At 42.7% G+C, this 22,996-nt stretch overlaps 1 protein-coding gene across 3 annotated transcripts in view; it reads left to right on the top strand.

Annotated features, from left to right (window-relative positions):
- The window catches only part of arhgef4 (Rho guanine nucleotide exchange factor (GEF) 4), a 65,006-nt gene extending 42,293 nt beyond the window's left edge, over nt 1-22,713 (top strand). For 2 of the 3 annotated variants that reach the window (XM_029149416.3, XM_029149420.3), the window contains 10 exons: nt 11,339-11,490; nt 17,932-18,111; nt 18,202-18,402; nt 18,590-18,769; nt 18,861-19,093; nt 19,266-19,395; nt 19,485-19,616; nt 20,047-20,290; nt 20,517-20,594; nt 21,104-22,713. In XM_029149416.3, coding sequence (XP_029005249.1) covers nt 11,339-11,490; nt 17,932-18,111; nt 18,202-18,402; nt 18,590-18,769; nt 18,861-19,093; nt 19,266-19,395; nt 19,485-19,616; nt 20,047-20,290; nt 20,517-20,594; nt 21,104-21,261 — 1,688 coding nt within the window. In that variant the 3' untranslated portion in view covers nt 21,262-22,713. Of the gene's footprint in view, nt 1-11,338; nt 11,491-13,544; nt 14,723-17,931; nt 18,112-18,201; nt 18,403-18,589; nt 18,770-18,860; nt 19,094-19,265; nt 19,396-19,484; nt 19,617-20,046; nt 20,291-20,516; nt 20,595-21,103 lie in introns of those variants that run through there. The other variant, XM_029149421.3, reaches the window with a different exon arrangement.
- The last annotated feature ends 283 nt before the right edge of the window (nt 22,714-22,996 follow it).

Genomic DNA, 22,996 nt, shown 5'->3' on the forward strand with positions numbered 1-22,996 from the left:
GCCTCTGTGCATTTTAGGATGTTTTCTTCTTCCCTTCATGCATTAAAAGCCTTGACTTCTTCATGCTGAGGGGTGTTTTGCTTTATAAAAATAGATCCTTTTCAAATGCTGCCGGAGCTCATTCTTCTTTTTCCGTACTATTCGCCGTCTCCCTCTGTGCTACGAGGCAGATTTTTCACTGCCTTAATTATTTTCCTATGGTTTCTCTGTGATGCATCGTTTGTCAAATGTCAGCTTTGTGCTGATTCTTAATAGCCTGATTGTGGCCCCCTTTGCACTTTGCTTTTACACTTATAAAACCATGATAATATCCCCAGGTCTTTGGTCACACTTGATTTCCTTTCAATATGTCTACTATCTGAGGATTCCATGTTGTTTTTTTCAGAGTATGCCCATATTTCTGCCTGTCTCTGTGTCAGCAGCCTCTTGACCATCTAGACCCAATATTTTCTTTCCCAAAGTTAATTTCTTTAGTAACATATTAATTAACAACAGTATTAATACACCACGTTTTCCAAATTGCTGCTTATCTTGGGATACATCCTGTGACTGACTTCTCATATATATAATTTTAATTGATTTGTTTGGTCATGTACTAGCTTCACAAAGCTCTCAACTCTTCTCTCAAACACTTAACCCCTTGTTTCCTCCCTAAAGACAGACGGTAGACTGACAATGCTGGGTATGTTAGATAAGACACTGGTCCTGTCAGGTTGAACGAGCTCGCACCTTATGGTGTTGACCCTTTCTATATAAGTCAGAAGTGAATGTGTGGTTGTGATTTCTACAATGCACTGAATGTCATAGCACTGATCAGCACTTCCTTACGTGCTACAGTAATGTATTATTTTCTTAACACAGAGCCAACATGAACTTCAAACTGGATGTATAGTTTTGATATAGGCTATTAAATTGTGTTATGGGAAATGTAAAATGTTATGTCCAAATAGTTTTTATAGGGAAGTCATGAGAGGACAGTGACTGCCCACCGCTTTGTGTCTGCAGGTTTGAAACCGATATGAGTCAGAGAGGTAATGTTGTTCGCTTTAGAGGCAGAGCTGATAAGATGCTATCTGATTAATGAGCAGACAGAAGGAGCTCAATGGGGTTCGAATACGAAGACTTGGTAACAACATGTGAGGACACAGTGGGTAAAAGAGGAGGAAGTAGATGAATGCAGAGGTATGACCATCAGTGCGCTGGATTCTGTTCCTTTCAACATGCAAATAATACACAAATGGATCAGCTGTCAGGGACTATTTCTCCTTTGCATAATTAAAGCCAAGCTCTGATTTTACAAACACTGGTAGCACATGAAAGGAAACACATTCAATGTATTACAAGGACACAAACGCAGACAGACTTTGCATGGAATGTGACACATATACACCCTCCTCCCTCTGCAGGCCTGTAAAAACCTCAGCGTCTCTCCTCCTGCTGCTGCTGCACACCTTGCATTATTATCAGAGAAATGGGGGAGGTTGTGAAGTAGAACAGGAGTGAAAGGGGGGATGGGCAAATGAAGGACAAGAGGAGGAAGGAACGAGAGACTCCGGCTCTTTTCAGGAATTCCTACCGCTGCTGGCTGCATCCAAGTGCTACTGCTAACACACAGAAAACAATTGTACAAGGTTCTCCTGCGCAACGGTGCTGATACGATATTCTGGCGGGTCTGTTACTCCAGCCAGTGCATGCTGTACACCAAAGCCTGGAGCCAGTTTGCATGTATACAAACTCGCATTCACAGAACTATTTATGAACGTCGTCTTAGCACTTCCTCCCCCATGTTTAACAGTCAGCGCTCTGCAGTCACTGTCGTGGTCTTGGCTAAGTCCATGGCAAACATGCTGGGGCCTATCTGGTCCAAACGTATTTATTTTGGTTTCATCTGCTCAAAGTCTACGCTGCCAGCGTTGCCCAGGCTTATCTTCACGTTCCAAGTTTACATTCTAGTGATATTGCACAGGAGAAGTACTGAACATGTAGAGCTTTTACAGGACTGTTCACTCCCTAAACCTCACACACTTCACACGTTGGTTCCTGTTAGTAGTAAATGTTCTCTAAACAAATATGACGTGTTACTTGACAGGTGAGCCTGAGGAAGACCTTTCCCCAGTTAATAGTTGTAAACATTCAAATTTTGGTCATGCATCATTTGAGAAGCTTTAAATGAACGATGAAGACTTCAGTACCTTCCACTGGAGACAGATTTTGTGAACATCCAACAGCTGTTCTTTCTCTGCTGTTAGAACGTCAGGAGAGGTTAATCTGAGCAGGGACGGAATCCGCTCCACTCGTGACCTGGCCAGCGTTTTCACCGGGTCTGAAGCTCCTAGTTGCCATGTGCTGCGCTCATCCACTTCATTAGTCACTCTCATTATAAAAGCCCACGTAATCCTCCCATTAGACAGACACGCAGAGCTGGTTTACCTCTGTGCTTCCACTGGAACCTTTATTCACTCTGCGCTCTAATGCCGTTTGGAAGCAACACTGAATCATTTTCCGCGACATTAAAGGATAAATCCATTTTATTAGGCTCGTACACTGGCCATGCGATGTTGTGTAAGAGGCATTTGTGTAGGGCAATGTTTAAATCCTAAAGACAAACCAAAGTGGAAGGCGTTTACAGAGATGACAGAGAGAAAGAACAGAAGATGGTGTATTTTACATTTGATAGGCCTCATGTTTTGGGTGGTCTGCATGTTCTCTTCTACTTGTAAACACATCCGCTGAGGGAGTTGGGTTTTTGGGGTTGAGGTCAAAGTTTATTTGCAGAATTTTCCTTTTGGTTCTACAAATGTAGACATTTGCTATAAAGACGAAGAGTTTAAAAACCACATGTACAGTATGTAACAATGTAAGCATATTTTTGCCTCATTATTTTTCCTTGTATAAGCAGGAGCCTTAAACTAGCTGTACTCCCAAAGGTCAGTGTAATGGCAAACAGACCCTAACAAGGGGATTAATCTGAAAGATTACATTTGTTCCAAATGCCTAATATGGCTGTGCAAATAGTTTCATTAGAGGACTTGCTGTTCATATTATATCCTCCTCAGATGAAGCTCAATGATGTGTCTCTCCCTCTTTAGGAGGGCAACTTGCCCCACTGTTACTATTTATAAGAGCAGCAGCGAAAAGTGCTCCTTCATCCCCACATCCCCGGTGCTTCATTCACCTCTTTGATGCGTTTGTAATGTAGTGTTTTATGTACAGTAAGTGTCTTTATTTGAAGGCTCTAATGAGGAGGGTTTTTTTTTACCCATTGGTCTGGTTTCAACACAATCATTCACAATCATAATCTGTTAATATTATGTGATGTTGTCATTCAGTTTACATTTTGGAAGCAATTTTTATCCTGCTCCTAACTTTCCGAAGCTCTGAATTTGTTTTGATTGAAGGGTGAAAGTAATTGAACTGAGAGTTTTGGGAGATGAAAGTAGATTGTACAGGGTAATAAAATGTGAATGCTGGTCCGATCATTGCTCTTTAATCTTGTTAAAGAGATCCTGTTTGCCCTGTTTAAATGTATGGCGCTGTCTCATGGTATAAGGCATGTACTGAGCCCTGGAAATCATCACCTGTCAGCCTTATCACTCGTTAAGCTGAGATGTTTCCAGTAACAGGCTTCTGATGAACCTCAGCTTTGTGATGTCACTGAAATCACTGCTTCAACGTTTTTTAAATGGGATTACTGGACCGTCTGGCTGGGAGGACATTTTTAAGGTTTCTCTCTCATGTCAGGATGATATAAACTGCTTTTATATTGCTTAATACAGAGAACCTGCCTGTGTAAATAGTTCTGTTAGAAGGTTGACCAGGTGTTAACATCTCTCACTGGTAGTTAAGGCTCTGCCATCCTTTGCAGCTGAGGATAGCTGGGTGATGGTAAACAGAACTGGCACCTTATGGCACTGTTCATTTCTTCCAGGAAGGAAAATAGCCCTGATGTTTGGTTAAACAGCTGCCTGCCTATGTAATGTAACATTAATTTATATGTGGAAGCTTGAAGTAGTGTCAGTTTTTCCAGTTCCAAAGAAGTATCATTCCAAATGTATTCATATTAGTGACATGCAGTGCCATCTGTTTAATATCGTTTGATATCTAATATAGTATTTACTTATTAATCAAGGACAGAAATATAGTATCTACTGTGTGTTAGCATTCATTCGACTGCTCTGAGGGGTTGAATGTAACTTGGAAAAAGTCTTAAATTCTGTGAAGGTAAAGTTGTTGCAAAAGGTAAAGTGAGAGTTGTGGAGTTGAGGCTGTTTGTTAAAGGGCGTATATTCCCCCAAGTACTGTCAGTGAAGGGCAAAAGTAAAAGGGAGTCAGGCAGGAGTGGTGTCTGCCCAAACTTGATAAGACACAGAGTCCGGTGATACAGAGGGAAGGTGATGAAGTGTTTTCAGGGGGAAGTAGCCACGAGGTCTGGCGGTGGAGTGAGCAATCCCTCGGTATGTGGTAAATCCATGGCTGTCAGGTAAAGCTTACAAAATCAGGAGCCGCGGCTCTAAGTGCAGCCTTGTATGGTCAACAGCTGTGTGGACACGAGGCAGCTGAGACAAGTGAACCCATCAGCTGAGATTTCGGCAGCAGGTTTACACAGTAGTTACAGTTTCAGTGTTTAGGTTTGGGTTAATGACCTTCCAGAGTGAGACTAGTGTCAATTTAATATATATAGATACAAGCAAAGCCACTGAGCTCTTTTGCAACTTTCTGACAGAATTTCTGACAATGACAAATTATTTTATACAATGCTCATTAAACTTGCTCTGCAACTATCTGGTACCATTAAAGCAATTCTAAATCCATCACGTCTTCTATGATGGTCATGGGGAAAAGGACAGGGCCATTAATAGACCAAACAGCTGTTTCCTGTCCTGACTGAGGACTCTCAACCTGAAACGTCTTTACAGTACAGTTTTCAGACAATATGTCACGTCCTCATGTGGACATTTAACTTTAACATTGTGTCTGGTCTTTCCGGCTTTAATAATTCAGTAATTCAGTAATTCAGTAATTCAGATATTAACAGGTGGAAAATTGATAATCCTTATGGTCCAGTTTTTTCCAGAGATGTTGTGATTACTTTTTTGGTTAACAATTCTAAAGTATATTTAATTCCATCTGGTGTTGGATTTTCAATCATCTGTTGTTTGTCTTTCGAGTGTCAGCACCAAAATGGAGCGAGAAGAGGGGATGGAGCAAGTGAGAAAGTGATTGGTGACTTTCACCACACAATATATAATCTTACTATACAGTACATGTCAATGTTTTGAGGACAATAAACTAGTTAGTTTTTTCTTTTTTTTAACTTTGTGTGTCACTTCAAATTTCTTAAACACATAATGTCACTTTGATCCGACAGTCACTTCTGATTTTCTATTTTAGATCTGGTATCTCTGCTGTCTGTTTTCTGCGTGAGTCAGACACCGTCAGACATTGAGGAGCTAAAGAGTATATGTCGTTGGTTCATTGTACTGTATACTGTACTTAAATGTTTTTGTCTGGATTATTACAACGCATATTTCAAATGCAGATGTCAGTTGTATCCACAGGAATCAATTCAGTCACATGCAACTGTTTTTGCCTTAATGCTGCAGCATTAAAATATGCAGAACCTGAGTCATGCAGTGTAGATGTATGATTAGTCATAGAGAAGTGGCTGGGCGTGTTAGACGTCATGTGCTTGCACATACAGAACCAGTACTGTCTGGATGTGACTCCGGGCTTTTCTGAAAAATTGAACACATGTACTGTACTACATCCATATTTAATAACCGTATTGATACTGGGTCGACATGATGGACAGAGGTCAGATTGAGCCATCTGAACAGTCTGACTTCACAGCTTTAAACTCTGCTCTGGTTCTGAACAAGATCAACAGGTGTCAGAACACAATGTAAACCAATTAACCTAATGCATGTTTTTGGGCCGTGGGAGGAAGCCGGAGAACCCGGAGAGAACCCACGCGAACCCAGGGAGAACATGCAAACCCGCCCCGCCCTGGGAATATGAATCCAGGCCCTTCTCGCTGTGAGGCGACCGTGCCACCCATGTTTAGAAATCTTAAATCTTCTCTCTTCTCTGCCATAATATACAATCCATCCAGCCTGTTTCAAGCCACATACAGTACATGTGTGAGCTAAAGTAGTTTGGTTTGGGTGGTCTTCTTCAAAGTTGCCTGCTTTGTGCATGTGTGACAGGGCTCAGATTGACAGGTTAAAAGCATAGCAGTCACTTTCATGCCTCAGTGTTAATGTTGGCAGTGGGACTCATTGTTGGCAGTTATTGGTGTTTGTGGATTTTGGAGGACGGCTGGTGTTTCTGTTGTTGCAGGATGCATACTTTAGTCCAATAGTGCCTTCATACATGTCAACGCTGCACACAGTGTGTTTTCTCCTTACACCCGTCTCTCTGTCTTCCCCCCTCAGGCCTGGCTGGTCTTCCTAACACAATTTATACGACGTCTGCCTAGAATTTCAATAAGCACTAGGTTACATTCAACCGAGCTTCTGTACAGCACCATATTGCTTCAGAGCTGCAGCACAAAAAACAATTTACCCTGTCAACTCTTGTATCGCCTACAAAGAGTGCACGTCCTTGGTTTTGCTTGAACCTTGAGCGCTGCAGGTAACTGTAAAGCCAGACAAGCTCAGCAGTGGTGTCTGTGTTGTGTGTATTTGGCTTCACAACCAAAAAGTCATTTGGGGCCGGATCAATACACAGAGTAACTGATGCATGGCTTGCACCTGTTTGATGTGCCAGCCACAACAGACAGCCTAACCCGTCAAAACACAGTAAATGGGCTCACACATCTATAATCATGGTGGAGTCTTTAAAAAACGGCCAATCGGCTAATCTTAACGCTACTTCCATGTCAAATGGAATGTTTTATTTATATACTGAGCTTCAGCGTGTCCATCAATGTTGTTTTCATATGCTCCTGCTCTTATGAGAGTAGGTTTAATTTGTAACTAATGTTTCTGACTGTGGCCTACGAGAGGTTTGTTGACCACCATACGCCATACTGAACAGTATGTCTGCCTCCCTGCCTCACAGTCAAGGGCCTTTTTGGTTTCTGTAATAGCTGTGTTAATATCTCTCATTAATCCATCATTCTCCCAACTGACTGTTGACAATGGTTGAGGAATTGCTGCTGTCAACGTTCCAGGGCAACAGTGGATTGACAGCTGATGGGAGCAGGAGACAGTGTGTCTCAAAGAGGATCGTTGTTCGATGTTAGATGTGAAATCATGGATGCACCTTTTTAAGGCGTGCTACTGTAGATGCTTGTTGCAGTATGTGGTACTTGCTGACTCCGTGTGATTTGGGGTTTATGACTTGTTCAACAATGAGATGATTAGATGCATGCTCCTGGTGGCGTCTGTTTTTTCATTAGCACCTGTCCTGGTTTTAGGTCTATGGGCCAGATCCTCTCTCCTCTACTTAACCGATAAGATGTGCTCCGTGTCAGAGGGTCATTAACCTTGATCTATGATGCTGTAAGTGCGGCTTATAGTTTAAAAAATAGATACTGGTATCTGGTCACGGTAGGTTTTATATGCATTGTTGAATGAAGCAGAGTAAGTACATTTTAATGCATTTTAAATGTAAATCCATGATAAGACAGAGGAGCAGTAGCTGTATACAGTACAAGCATCTATCAGCTGTATTTGTAGCTGCCCACTGAGCTGTGGGGAGGTGGCAGCTGAGGCGCTGGCTAGCGGGCATCTCTGTCACCTTGAAGGAACATTGGGCATGGTGCCCAAATCCAATAAGTCACTTCATGTAAGAGAGGACAGAAACGACAGAAACGGTGTCACACTTTGCTGAAAGGAGCGGACGTGTAACACTTTCCCACTTTCCCAGTGAACTGTTGCATGAATCATGCGTTCGAACACAACAACTGCTCCGGTTATTATGAAGTCACAGCATATATTAGCACAGAGGCAGCAGCACAGAATGTACACGAGCATGTAATCCTGAGGGATGATTGTGGTTTATTGCAAACTGGGACTTAGTTTCACAGTTTTGCCAGTCGCTTCTGCCAGTTTTGGTGCCATGATACAGACAAACGTCTTTGCTAAACACAATGACATCACTGTGAATCTGACAAGCAGAGAAAGCATCAGAGAGATTCTGTTAAGGACTTTTTTTTGTGGGTCAGGATACACAATCATGACTTTAACTTTAATAATCACGTCTACACACCATCTCAGGAGATGAGATAATTTTAGTGATGTCATGTTTTGCCAGACCTGGGTTCAGGTGGAGGTTGCTCCTGGCAGAAAGAGCTGAGCTTAAGTCTGAGGGTAATTAAAGTAATTTAAGAATCAGGACAGTGCCAGTATCTGCTACTGTATTTGTACTATTATAGTACAGTATACTGAAGCACTCACTGCCAGTGATGCTTCTTGGAGATGAATTGTCATTGAAGACTGCACAGAATACTACAATATGTACTGTAAGTTGAGGTAAAATAATACTGAGCACATAGAGCTGATTTTAGAAAATTAGATCAAATTGTCATTTTCCATGTTTCTAATTAGCAAGAACCACATGCCCCGAAAGTATACAGTACATAAATATTCTTGTTATATATAAAGTCATTTAATACAAAACAATGCTTTCATGTTGCTTTTGTGATTTGAAACATTCACATCAACAATCAGTGAAACAGTCAGTGAAGAGCACAAAGATTTGTGTGTAAATCTAGCAATAGAATAAAGGAGATAAGGTGTTTGATGGTTTTATTGGTTACTTTTAGAACGTTTGCTTATTATTACTGTCGGTAGATGAATGTTAAGCAGTGATCCTAACAGAGACCGTCTATAGTGCCCATTATCTTCATGCTACGCTACTGTAAGATAGATGCATTCCAACGCCACACAAAACTGACTACTGCGTCTTATTGCTGTGGGTTCTAGATTTCACCTGTCCGATATGAAACAGTGCATTAGTGAGGGACTACTTTCAGCTGGGGATTAATATGTATTAAATACTCTGGTGAGTATTTGGGACAGCCGTAAATATTTGTGAGATTGGGTCAAAGTGAATTCCACTTTGTGTGTCTGCGTTCCAGCCGCTTTCTCACAGGCCACCTCATTCACGTGCTGCTGGTGGGCACGTGTCACACTGCAGCGCGCACACATAGTGAAAATGGAAGCATTACGCTTGATTTCCTCAGCTACACGCACACACAGCGACACTCATAAACCCGTGCCAGTGAGTATTAAATGTTCTCCATGCAGACAAATCTGATCCACTAATATGGCTAACCCACATCCAGAGGCTCAGGATGATTAAATGCTACAGTCCCAACTCACACACTCCACTTCACCTTCCTGCAGTGACGTGCACGAAAAACGCTTTTCAATCAGTTCTCAGATCCCATCAGAGGCACACACACGCACAAGGACAGGCTGACCATTCGGCCAAGATACAAATAGTAAACAGCGGATCACCCCCCCCCCCCCCCCCCCCCCCCCCGCTGTGAGTGACACGGTGGCCTGTATAAAGCTGCCACGCCATTCAGTAGATAACAGTGATTGCTTTTGTTCTGTGTGGAGGATAGAACAACAGAGGAGATTACACATGCCACTCTAACACTCTGCTGTTTGTGTATCATGTTTGTTTGTTTTTTTACCTTTTAAATAAAATTAGAATCTAGCACTGTACACCTGGATCTGGAAGATTACTAGCCAGTAACCCAGCCATGACTCCATGACAACAGTGTGATGATGAAAAGTCAGAGTGATGGTTGCTAGTCAGTCAATATAACTTCGGAGTCCAGTTGCAGTAAATCCGTGTCCATGAAATGAAAGCAGGGTGGCACGTTCATAAGTCTGTCTAGAGGGTAGTGTCTCAAAAATGGAATGACTGTGCAAACGGACACCTGCAGCTCCTGTGCAGGAGCTTTAAGCCTGTAGTGCAGAGAACACACTGGGAGCAGGTAGTTGTCCCTCTGATGGTACTGTGATGGAAGGGGATGGAAACGTTATTTGGTTTCATATTTGCAACAGGAAGCTGTGACTGCGTTCTTCACCGGTCAGATCAGGCTGGGAACAGTGTTTTTACTGCATACAGTATGTATCTGTTTCCATGCTTACGTGTGGCTCTGGTAGCTCAGAAGACATTTCCTAAGATGTTACATCGTCCCCACATGTTTAAGTAAAGGCTACTGTTATCAGGAGCAGCTGTGGTAAAAGCTGATTATTTAATGAATAATCAACTGCGTGGACTACGTTACATTGATTTTACCTGCAAGACAGCGTTGCGCATCTTTTATTGTGTCTGTAAACAAGTGTTCAGCTCCGTACTGTTGCTGCTTTGAGGACCCAGTTTGCGGCGTGGCGCTGTGTTTTGTAGCAGATTCCATGTGGTGTCCCTCCTTTCACCCCCTGTGCTGCTGTGAGCTAGACTGCAGGAGCTCTCTGCACATGAATAAAGGCCAGTCAATACCTGGAGGTCCTCCATCTTTTTCCACAGCATCACAAACAACCAATCAGGGTGTCCTACACTGCCCCCGTGAGGGCAGCAACTGCAACTTCCATCGCCCTGCTGATGGCTGTGTTACATTATATAGAGGTACATAGTCTGAAAGAACCCTTTTAGTGTGCTGTGCCAGAGGTAGGAAGAAGAGAGCCCGTTATTTGTAATGCCCCCACCGGCTGAATCTCATTGTGCGTTCTTTAATAGCCGAGTATTGTTTTTCCACATCGCTGAGGGGGCTCTCTGTGCTTTTTCATTACATCTGTCGTTCTCTGTCTCCACGGTGATTTGCCACCACAGATACATCCTCCATGGCAACAGCTGTCGGCAAGGCAGCTGAGGGTGACGCCTATGATGAGGTGTGACAGAAAATGTATTTTTAGCTCGTCAGCCAGGTAGCCACAAAGCGGGAGTTCAGATACTTCAGATGTTTCTGGAAGAAAAGGAAAAACAAAGCATCTTTCATGAAAGTTTGAAATTAGCATGGAATGAGGCTGGAAGAGCTTGCTATGAGTGTATTACCAATGGTGAACACGTTTATATCATACTATTGGACGCAGGTGCAGATTAACAGATGTTGCTTTATATATACAGTATAAACACTTAATGTAACACTTATATACAGTATCCAGTTTCTATGAATATTTACTTTTCACTCAATAATGATTGAAAAATAAATAAGAACTTTCAGTCATGTTGAAATATGCATTAGTGGTTTGATCATCTGTAGAAAGTCAAAACTCACATCAGATGAGTCAAAACACTTATTTACAGTAAGTCACTTAATCATCCCATCTTTTGACATTGTCTCTCATCGGTCCTCTCCTTCCTTTCCATGTCCCAGCGGTGATTGTTCCTGATGGGGCGTCAGACAAGGCCGGGGTTGGAGACGAACTGGGGAGTGAGGAGGATCTGCTGTATGAGGAGTTTCGCAGTGCTGGACACCGTTTTGGCCACCCAGGTGGAGGCGGAGGGGAGCAGCTAGCCATCAATGAGGTAGGAAGGCTCAAACAATAGCTTCAGTCTAATTGCACACTTAAAATCTTAATATTATTTCATGGGGTACAGTAGATCCTACTATACAGATACAGTAGTAGGAGACACTGCAGATGTCAAGCTAGACAATTAAAAATTAAATTAAATATCTTTTGTTTAGATTATTATATACCACAGGTAGCGATGATGGAGAAGATACTATCCTGTCCGTTTCTGATTTGATGCATTACTCTATGAGCCTGTCATCTATTCATAGATGAATCATCAAATCAATAATAATCTAACTCAATCTAAAGTGATCTAAGAGGAAATAAATAAGAAAAGAATTGTTAGTGTGTACATTTCTGAGCCATCCAGTGCGTAGCGTTACTGTAGTTTGGTGCATTTGCAAACAGAGTGTTGCCCCAGCAGAAGGCTAGAAATGAATGTCATTTCCTTTTTTCTAAGAGGGGTGCAAAAAACAAGCACTTAGGTTGCTGGGTTATTTGGTTGTCATGGATACCTGCTCTAGATTCTGCTGTTGCACTAGCACAGTAAAATGTGATTAACAGTAGATGTGTGCACTCTTACAGCATCTAAGATAGTACACTGTAAATAATAAGTCGATCTCTGTACACTCCACCAACACAAAAACATTGTGATCACGTTGTGGTTTTCTCTGTGCTGCACAGGTAACTCAGTTAGTAGACTGAAGGTGTGTGTGTGTGTGTGTGTGTGTGTGTGTGTGTGTGTGTGTGTGTGTGTGTGTGTGTGTGTGTGTGTGTGTGCCCTTGCTTATCAATCTGCATTTGCATAGTCCAATATTTATCCAGTATATAAAACGAACGTGCATTTGAAATCATCCTTCCCTTTCTTTGTGAGGAACTGAATAAGCAGATTACATTGTATGTTGGTTGTAATGGGCAATTCCACCTGCATATTAAGGTCACATCCATGGAGAAATGGATCCAGGGAAAGTGATGGTTCACTTCCTCCCCCAGGTCACTTGTTTGCTTTATTGAATATAAATAATCATCAAAACACCACTGCTACTAGGATAAAAGGGGGAAGGGGAAAAAAGAGGGGAGAAATGCTGTATATGAAATATATTAATGTTTTTTTCTTAGTAATTATAAGCAACTCTGTCCAATTTTCACCATTCTCTGCTTTTACAGATTTATTTTCATTTCCCTTCTAGAATCTTTGTAGCAAAATCCTTTGATTGTAAAAAGAACTTACAGAAGAAACTTGAGAGGTTCCTAGTGTTTATGTTAAACACTAAATCTAAATCTCAAATCTAAATCTAAATCTCAATTGACTCGTGGATTTTCATATTAATTCAATTTACAAGTGCAAGATAGAATAATGTCAAGCCTTATATGTCATTCGTCAAAGATTAGAAGCAATGAAGACACAACCAATCACCAGAGACTATGATCTTACGGTACCTCAGTGTTGACCAACCATAGCAGTAACATACAGGACCAGCCCATTCGTTCACTGTCTAGGAAGTTATCAAGCCCTTTTACAAACTGGCATTCACATTCACTCAACAGCGCCCCTGCATCATGTCACAACTACAGTCTAGAGCACAAATTTGTATTTAAAATTTGTATTTAAGCTTGAACACACCTAACAGTTCCCAATTTGTTTTTTAGAAGCTGCTAAAAAATCTAGAGATTATGATTCTGACTCCTGGTTTGGTGTAAATGTTCCAACTTGAGTTAGTGGATCAAATCATATTTTTTTCTACTGCTGATTAATTGTGTGTATTCGTGTGCTAGAATTAGACCCGTGTGAGTGAATGCAGCAGATGGCTTTCAACCCTATGCCCCTGCACATGTGCATTCTCACACACACACATTTTTTCCCCTTTTCCCTTGAGACGTATCAATTATTCTGCATGGCCTCCATTGTACCGCTCCTCTCTTCCTCTCATCCCAACACCCCCCACTTTCTAAAGGGTTGCTATGGCCCTGCCTCAACTACTCTGGTCTCCAGGATACGCCGACACACTCTGCATTTTGATTGGTTGCCAGCTATGCAAGGGTGGGCAGACAAAAAAGAGAAAGGAAAGGAAGGGGGGGAGTAAAGAGGGTGATCCTGCTAGTTAGATGGATAACTGAGGCAGCGCGGCTCCAGGCAGAACACCGAGCACCATTTTAGCAGCAGCGTAAAGGTGGGCAGAAACGGAGCGATACAGAGAAGAAATGGTCGGAAGATTTGAGATGTGGAAGCGACTAAGCGTCCGGAGGGTGGAGTGAGAAAAGAGCCAGCCGGAAAACAAGTGGACCGACAATAAAAGGAGGAGGAAGGAAGAGAACAGGAGGCATGAGCATGAGCTGGAGATATGCAGGATCCTGTCCTCCATCTTTCATCCTCATATCCTGACTGAAGGAGAGAATAAAGAACCTGAAAGTTAAATAGAGACTCTACTGCTGGAACACAGGAGAAAAACAGGGGAGGTGCCTGTTCCTCAAAGCGAGAGGGGAGTAAAGGAGGAGGAGGGGGGGATGCTCCTCACGTAACACACAAATAGCTTCACAGTACGCAGATCCCCACAAACGCTGACACAGATAGGCACCCAGCCTCCACTGGCAGGCCGGGGCAACGCTGTGCATCGGCAAAGTGGCAGGAGAAGCGGAAGAGGCGAGCGTCAGAGCTGAACGCAAGAGGAGACCCGCGCCCGAGGACGGCAACGGCGACACGCGCCGAGGGGGACGAGGCGGCGCCGTGTGGTGTGGGGGCTTGTCACTGAGGGACCGGCGACGGGGGAGGGGTGGAGGCGGTGAGGAGGAGGAAGAGGAGGAGGCCAGGGGACTGATGGCTCGCGGCAGCGGCTCCGGGAGGTGGAGCAGGCAGAGGATGGGATTCTTCAACACCATGCTGCGCTGCAACCTCCCTCCAGAGACCCAGAAGGTGGTGGTGTTCCTCATCATGATGCTGCTCATCATCATCAACGTGGTGCTCATGTTCCTCCTGGCCTTCCAGTAGAGCGCGGAGAAGACCACACACAATCACACACACACACACACACACACACACACACACACACACACACACACACACACACACACACACACACACACACACACACACACACAAATGCATGCACACAAGCTTCTAGATGAAGGACAAAATAACAGGAGAACGATAAAGTGACTTACTGAGGAACCTGTGCAGAGAAGGACTGCTCTGTTGAGGTGTGGGGCAGCTGGGATTGATGGGTGTCCAACATGGCAGCAAAACACAGGTACAAACAAGAGGAGAGGAGAAATTGTTGTGTGAGAATGGATGATGTGTGCAGATGTGTGATTTAAGAATCATATATGATCATAAGATGGACTGATGTGGACTGATATGATGTGAAGAACACTTGTCTCTTCAGTACCAGTAGTACTGACTATTTACTTCATATTTGTTTCATTTATTTACTCTAGTATTTACGCATGTCTCTGTGATTTAGGTCTCCACCTCATCTCATCAGAGCTGATGAAAACAGAATTTTGTTGAGTTCTTCAGTGGTAAAATGATGCGTTCTTTCTCTCGAGGTGGATTAATAGACATTTGAATATTTTAGCTCACATTGAGGATTGACTCAACCTACTGTAAGCGGTGTTGGTTAAGAAACACGTCACCCAGCTAGAAGTAACCAAACAACAGCATATTGTGGTGTAGAGAGATTCCAGGTCATGTAACATGTCCTTGTTGTATCTCTTTAGCTCGTATTCTGAACATCAGCTTCAAAGGCCCACATCGATCATGCTCTGAATACCTTATGTTCTCATTCCTCTCAACATGTCGCAGAATACAGTGTTCAGATAACAGTGATTAAATGTAACAGCTGTAATTCTAACAACGGGTGCTACTGCTAAGTTACTAACTTCTTTTGCAGTATACAGTTTTGTTATGGTTCGTCTTAGTGTGGAGCTTTTAATGGGAGACACCAGTGTTCTCAACAGTATTTCATTGACCACTTTATCTAAAATCTTGAACCATAACCAGACGTTAAAACCAAAATGATTTTAAATATTTCATACATCATAAAAAATGTAGCAGTGGCTGGTGTATTTATTTTATTAAAACATTTGTTTTGCCTGAATTTGTACTAGTTGTGAACATTTCACCATACTTGAAACTTTTGTTCAGTAGTCAGATGTACTTAGTGGCTTGTGAAGGAGGCTCAGTGTTATCGGCCAAATTATCCGTCAGATAGTTGTAGATGTCTTTGCTATCGGACTCTATCTGTAAAGCTGCAGCAAGCTGAGGGCTTGTGTTCTGATGTCAAACATGACTAAGACTCGTGTGTGTATTCATTAAAGGAACAGCAGAGCTACATGGTTAATGAGAGAAGGCCAGGTTTTAAGAGAACCAAAGCAGCTCCCCTCGGTCGCTAGCAGCCACCATTTACATAGAGAAAGCCTAATAAACACCTTAACTCACATTGTCTAAATGACGACAACCCATATTCTTGGTCACTTATATCATTTGTACTAACATGAATAAAAGCATTAGAAGCAAACACTTCTGTTGTGTTGTAGGTTGACATTAATATTGTCATGCTGATGCTAGGGCAGACACACTCCAAAAGGAAAATGCTAATACTGATAATAAATCAATCAGTAACATCAACTCCCACTGTACAACACTTTTTATTTATTTATGTTTATTTTTTCTTATGATTAATATTTTTTATAAAATATAAAGACATTAGCTTAGAAGTGCAAAGCAGTTGAACTCTCCATCATACAATGTTGTTTTCCAGTTTTTTAGCCACTAATATATATACAGTATATATAGTCAAATTGTGCATTTGAATGTAAAGACAGTGTAAGTGATGGATTCCACTTAAATAAATTATACTTTATTAGTTTGCTCTATGAAGTCTTATTAAAACGCAATAATGTTTCTTCAATTTCTGATATGTTCTATGTGTTATTTATTATTAGTTTATAACGTATGTTTAATGTCGCTCACTGTGGGGCATGTAAGAGGACCAAGGGTCTAAATCGAGTTTCTAAACCTTTCTGGGCCCTTTGAATTAAGATGATTGTTTCTTAGTGTTTGTTTATTCTGCAATAATGTATTGTTGCATACAGGTTGGGATAAATAAATATACATATATTTATATTTCTCATGTGGCGCTAATGTTTCTACAGGTCATACATATTTATATACTGTACAGAATATCTATTTTTTTATCTTTATTTATTCCCTCTGAAGACATAAAACACTTCAAAGAACAAATCAGCGACTTAACAACCTTAATTCTTTATGTTTCTGTGGTGCAGAACATTAACATTTTTAATTTAAGTAAACACTAAATATTCTAATAACGTATGTTACTTCTAATGCACCATCATTGTTTCCATAGCGACATAATGACCAGTGAGCTGCGTGTTGCTGTGGTCCTTGACCTGCTTAGCAGAAGCTACAGTATGTGCTGTATAGTAGTGATTTACTATAGTAACGTTTATTAGGAGGTTCTTGTGGTGTCATGTCGTCAGAAAGGAAAGAGGCAGCAGAGAGGCAAGATGGTGTGGGTGTGTTTCTTAGCAACAACCACATTGTCATTTTTTTTTTCATCGCCATGATGGATCAGTGAAGCTGAGAACCAGATCACATAGTGTAAAATGGGATGACTGTGTCTTTAACAACACAAGAAGTGTGAAAGACATCCAGACTTTCTCTTTGATGCCTGAAAGAGACGCTCCTGCAGACAGAAGAGATTCTGGGCTGATGTGGTCCAACAGGATTTCTGTTGCCTCTGCAGGAGTCAGAGGGGATGATCAGCATAATGGATGGCCCCTGTGGAGCCTGGGGCCGTGTTGACGCAGTGAAAATGGTGGCGTGTATGAGCCGGTGTGAAATATGACCACTGCAGCATCTTCATCATTAACACTGGCTCCATCTCCTTCTGGTATCAGCCTGGTTCCTGGGCTACGCTACGTCTGTCTGTAACCTCACAGCAGCAAAACACAGCTTCCCTGTGTCATCCTGTATCACCTACTGTACAGATTTCACACAACTTTACCTTTCAAATCAGTTTGACAGTTCTGCCTATGATGCATTCAATACATTACTCTAAAAATTAAATTAAATTGATAAAAACAGCAGCCTAAATATTGATCTGATAGAGAATGATTAGGTGAATCTGTACCAGTCAAAATATCGAACATTGAACTGGGTCAGGCTCTAAAATCGATCCTTCAGTCTTTCAGGTCAATTTCAATATAAAGCCAGCACCCTGTCTAGACTCTAGACCGTTCCCAAACTTGGGAGTCAGATGTTGGATCAACAGACGTCCAGTCAACATCTCTCCATCCACACTTGTTGGGGCTCACGTTATAATCAGCCAGGGAAAAAAATTGTCGCACAAGAAACTCTTTGAACTTTTGAAGATTTGAAGAATGCGTTGTTACATCAGTAACCTGCGTTTCTTGTGTGCGGCTTCCTCTGCAGCTGATCAGCGATGGCAGCGTGGTGTACGCCGAGGCGCTCTGGGACCACGTCACCATGGACGACCAGGAGCTGGGCTTCAAGGCCGGCGATGTCATCGAAGTAGTGGATGCGACGAACAAGGAGTGGTGGTGGGGTCGCATCATGGACAGCGAGGGCTGGTTCCCTGCCAGCTTTGTGCGGGTGAGAACCCCTGTCCTCCATGCCGCTGAAGCTGTAATTATCAGACGAGGTGAGAACCCCTCCAACACGTTGCACCTCTGTTCCCCTCAGCTGCGCGTGAACCAGGATGAGCCCATGGAGGAATACCTGGCCCACCTGGAGGAGGCGCAGGCCGGGGAGGAGGGCCGAGCAGAGCTGGGCTTGTTGTTGGGACCCGGTTTACCCTGTAAAGAGCAGATGAGGACCAACGTCATCAATGAGATCATGAGCACAGAGAGAGACTACATCAAGCACCTGAAGGACATCTGTGAGGTGTGGTGGTATTTTCTAATGTGCTACTGTGTATTGTCATTGTCGCCATCCATTATTAATCTTAGTTTTTAGTTTTAGTTTTCACACTTAAAAAATTTTTTTTCCTTAACTTTATTGTACATGGTTTATATTTAATGATTTTCTTTACAGTATGTCCTTTTGTGTGTTCCTGTGTCTGTTCCATCAGGGTTACATCAAACAGTGCCGCAAGAGGACAGACATGTTCACCGAAGAGCAACTTCGTACCATCTTTGGCAACATTGAGGACATCTACCGATTCCAGAGGAAGTTCCTGAAAGGTCTGGAGAAGAAGTTCAACAAAGAGCAGCCGCACCTCAGTGAGATCGGCTGCTGCTTCCTCGAGCATGTGAGCAGCGTCAACACTCTAGTTTCATCCTGCTTGAGGCAAATTGTCGTCTTGTTTCTAACCCTCTCCTGTTGCTCTCCGCTCCTCGTAGCAAACAGATTTCCAGATCTACTCAGAGTACTGCAACAACCACCCCAACGCCTGCGTCCAGCTCTCCAAGCTGATGAAAGTCAACAAGTACGTGTTCTTCTTCGAGGCCTGCCGGCTGCTGCAGAAGATGATCGACATTTCCTTGGATGGTTTCTTGCTCACTCCGGTTCAGAAGATCTGCAAGTACCCGCTGCAGCTGGCCGAGCTGCTCAAGTACACCAATCCACAGCACAGGTGACTAAACTAGACTTTTACTGTATGTGATGGATTTATTCACTCTAAGTGATTGCGGCGGCAACAGTTTACTATAGGTTTCATTCCTGAAAGCTAGTTGTGCTAATTAGGTGTCAAAATAAGATGGATGATTCACAATATGCTTTAAACTCAATGTCACCTCAATCTTTAGAGACTACAAAGATGTGGAGGCTGCCTTGAATGCCATGAAAAACGTGGCCAGGCTGATCAATGAGCGAAAACGGCGACTGGAGAACATTGACAAGATCGCCCACTGGCAGAGCTCCATAGAGGACTGGGAGGTGGGGCAGGAAACCTCTTTGTACCAAAACCGTCTCGTGCTGTTCAGACTGCAGAGTAACAGCTGAGCGTGTGCTTTTGATCCGTGCAGGGTGAAGACGTCCTCAGCAGGAGCTCTGAACTCATCTTTTCAGGGGAGCTGACCAAATTGTCCCAGCCTCAGGCCAAGAGTCAACAGAGGATGTTTTTCCTCTTTGACCATCAGATGGTTTACTGTAAAAAGGTGCCTCAGACTTCTGCACAGCTCTTTTCACTCTGTTCTAGATTAGGTGTACGGAATAAAACATATCCCCAGGTGAAGGTATTATAAGACAGCTTTATCTTATGTTGGATGTGGATCATTTGAAGTTTGTGAAATGTGGAAAAAAAAAACATGCACCTTTTGCACAAAATGTGTTATTCATATTTTAGCCGATAGAGAAATCTAACGGCAGATTAGAAGCTTCCTAAGACTAAAGTACTGGTCTGAGTCTCTTGAGGACTCCAGTGGCAGTTGGTTCAAACAGATTCAAATGAGAGGTGACTGAGCAGAAGAACAAACATTTAAACGTGTGATATTGAGTTTCCAACCACATATGATTCCCTCCTGCTTCTGCTCAACACTTGCGTCTACTGGGATTCTTGGCTGAATTTTCTACTCTGGATGATCACAGGACCTCCTGCGCCGGGACATGCTGTACTACAAGGGCCGGATGGACATGGACCACATGGAGGTGATCGACGTGGAGGACGGCAAGGAGAAGGACTTCAACGTCAACGTGAAGAACGCCTTGAAGCTGCGCTCCTTGCTCGGCGACAGGGTCCACCTCTTGTGCGCCAAGAAGCCCGAGCAGAAGCAGCGCTGGCTCCGAGCCTTCGCCGACGAGAGGAGGCAGGTCCAGCACGACCGTGAGACAGGTCCGATCCACACAGCCTTCACCTTCCACCTGCAGTTATGATTTCCTGTTAATAAAAAAGATGCCTGAACTCCAACCTGCTCCAACTACAGATCTGATCCTATAAATGATTTTATGCCTTCGTAGCACATGACCAGTATCTCACATTTCTCAGTTTTAACCTCATTAATAGTCTTATTATGTACAGTATTACGCTTCATAGTGATGCTCTTTCTTTTTTTCCTAAGGCTTTTCGCTCACAGAGGTCCAGAAGAAACAGGCCATGCTGAATGCCTGCAAAAGCCATCCAGCTGGGAAACCCAAAGGTATCCACCCGACTGAAGGGCAAACGATAACAGCTTAGATTCAAGCTTCCCGTACAGATGGCTTCATATTAAACACATCTCAGCAGCTCAAAAGAAATAATTATCCCTTCTCCTTTAAGGCTTTTAATCTGAAACATCTGCAGAAACCGTTGAATTTCATTGATGGTATCTTGTAAAAGAAATTAATGGTAATTAGCATCTGTGTGTCAAGGACATTCACTAAAAGCTTGGAAATCTGATGAATCACCCGATACAAGTCAAAGCAGGAGGAGTGTGTGATGTTTGTGAGATGTAGTGATGCACAAAAAGTCATCAGACCAAAGTGACACAGAGCATGAGGGAACCTTCTAGTTAGGCCCAAACACAGTATGGGTGGAAAGAGTTGAACCATAGTAAAGCTGCTCTCAGCGACATTGTGTTATTCCTAATAATTATGTTAGCTCAAAAGCAATAATTAATGTTTATAATAACTATTGAAGGTGTGTTCGTTCTGGTGCTTGTTTCCTCAGCGGTGACCAGACCCTACTACGACTTCCTGCTACGGCAGAAGCACCCCTCCCTCCCCACCGCTTTGCCCCAGCAGCAGGTCTTCATGCTGGCGGAGCCCAAGCGCAAGGCCTCCACCTTCTGGCACAACATCGGCAGACTGGCGCCGTTCAAGAAGTGAAGCAAACGGAAGTGCGGGAGGAGATACAGTACAGGGGGAGAACGAGAGGAGCTCTCTGCTCGTGCCTGAATAGACCCTTTGGAATTTTTCCCTCTTTTCTTTCCTACTTGTAACTTTGCCCTAAGTGATATAATGATTTGTTGTATAGTTGAGGATGTTTATGATGAGGAGATTATTTTTCGAAAGCACTTTATAGGTTGGTTAACAATCAGACTTGAGAATGGTCTCCTGGAGACACCGAGTCACCGGGGAGAGTGGACGTTCGCTTAACTTACTACTACTATACCTTCAATCAAGCGCAGACTGGTACTAATCCTACTACTGTACTGCTGCGAGTGAGTGGGACTGCGCTGCCTCTGTGAAAACATTGCCTGTCGACAAAACCGCGTCGTTCATTCCCACCGTTTTGTTGTTCTATGATTTGACAGCTGCCAACTGTTCACGGTGCCAGATGATTTGTTTTCATACGTGTTTGTTCTGTGTCTGCTTACGAAAAAAGGGAAAATTGAAAAGTTTATTGTTTTCTCTGTGCAAATGTAATTTCAGGATTGTTTTAGCTGTGTTTTTTTTTCTTTTTGTTGAGTGATTTGTGATCTCTATCCGCCAGGCTTTCATTCAGCATTCCTCTGGTGCATTTGTGGTACAGTGTGCAAACACTTTATTAAAAAAAAGACATAACACGCAGCCCAAAGACGACACGACTCATCAGAGATTAGGAGCTTTTTATTGAAACCAACAGCAGCGAACCCACACTCCTGTGAATCACATTCCTCAAGCCCGATCCTCGACTCTTCCTAAAGTAACCAACCTGGTCTGTTCATGTTTTTTGTTCTGACTTTTTATTTCTTTTGAAGTGCCATTTGAAGTGCGTCATGGATGATTAACAAAGACATGCATGGATGTGATGAAAAAATACTGTGAAGAATATTTTTTTTAATCTCTTACAAGCCCTGCTATATTTAACCAGATTCAGGAACTTTCATTGTGCTATTTGCCTGAGAACACACACACACACACACACACACACACACACACACACACACACACACACACACACACACACACACACACACACACACACACAGACCTTCATTTATCTACAATACCTGGACTTCTGATATCAATTATTCCTGCTCTGTGCATCTGGTCTCCAGTATAGTCTCATTTCTGAACATTGCAGCCCAATGATTATTGCTCTGTAAGTGCATTCAGTAAATGTACTCCTTTCACCTTTTCTGTTGAAATGTTTTAGCTTCTGACAATATGGAATATTAAACATTCCTGAGCTGACAAACGTGGCTGTCAGTTGGGGTGAGTTATTATAATAATGTTTTTATACATTTAGCACAGTGTTATTATGGTCTCACGCCTCATAATTAGTACGGTATTGGTTGTGTCTCATACACAATATGTTGATGCACAGTTAACATTAAAAATAATGCTAAAAGTTCACATCATTACAGAATATTAGTTTTTCTTCAAGCTTTGGCCAGTTTGAAAAACTAACATGTGACACTTTAAGCAGGAGTCAAGGATCTGGAGGTTCACAGACACTGGAGGATCAGGGCTGGTACATTATCAGAACCACGTAGCTGCAACATCTACTGTATGACTTGATACGGTTCTTGCGCTTGAGTTTATTTGTGTGCAGTGGCTCATGTAGTGAAGCAGGGTACGTAGTCTGTATCCCAGCATGTCGTCCCACGTAACAGTGAAACCTCTAAGCGCCGTCCTT

Source organism: Betta splendens, chromosome 4, assembly GCF_900634795.4.
Source record: "Betta splendens chromosome 4, fBetSpl5.4, whole genome shotgun sequence".
NCBI classification, from domain to species: Eukaryota; Metazoa; Chordata; class Actinopteri; order Anabantiformes; family Osphronemidae; genus Betta; species Betta splendens.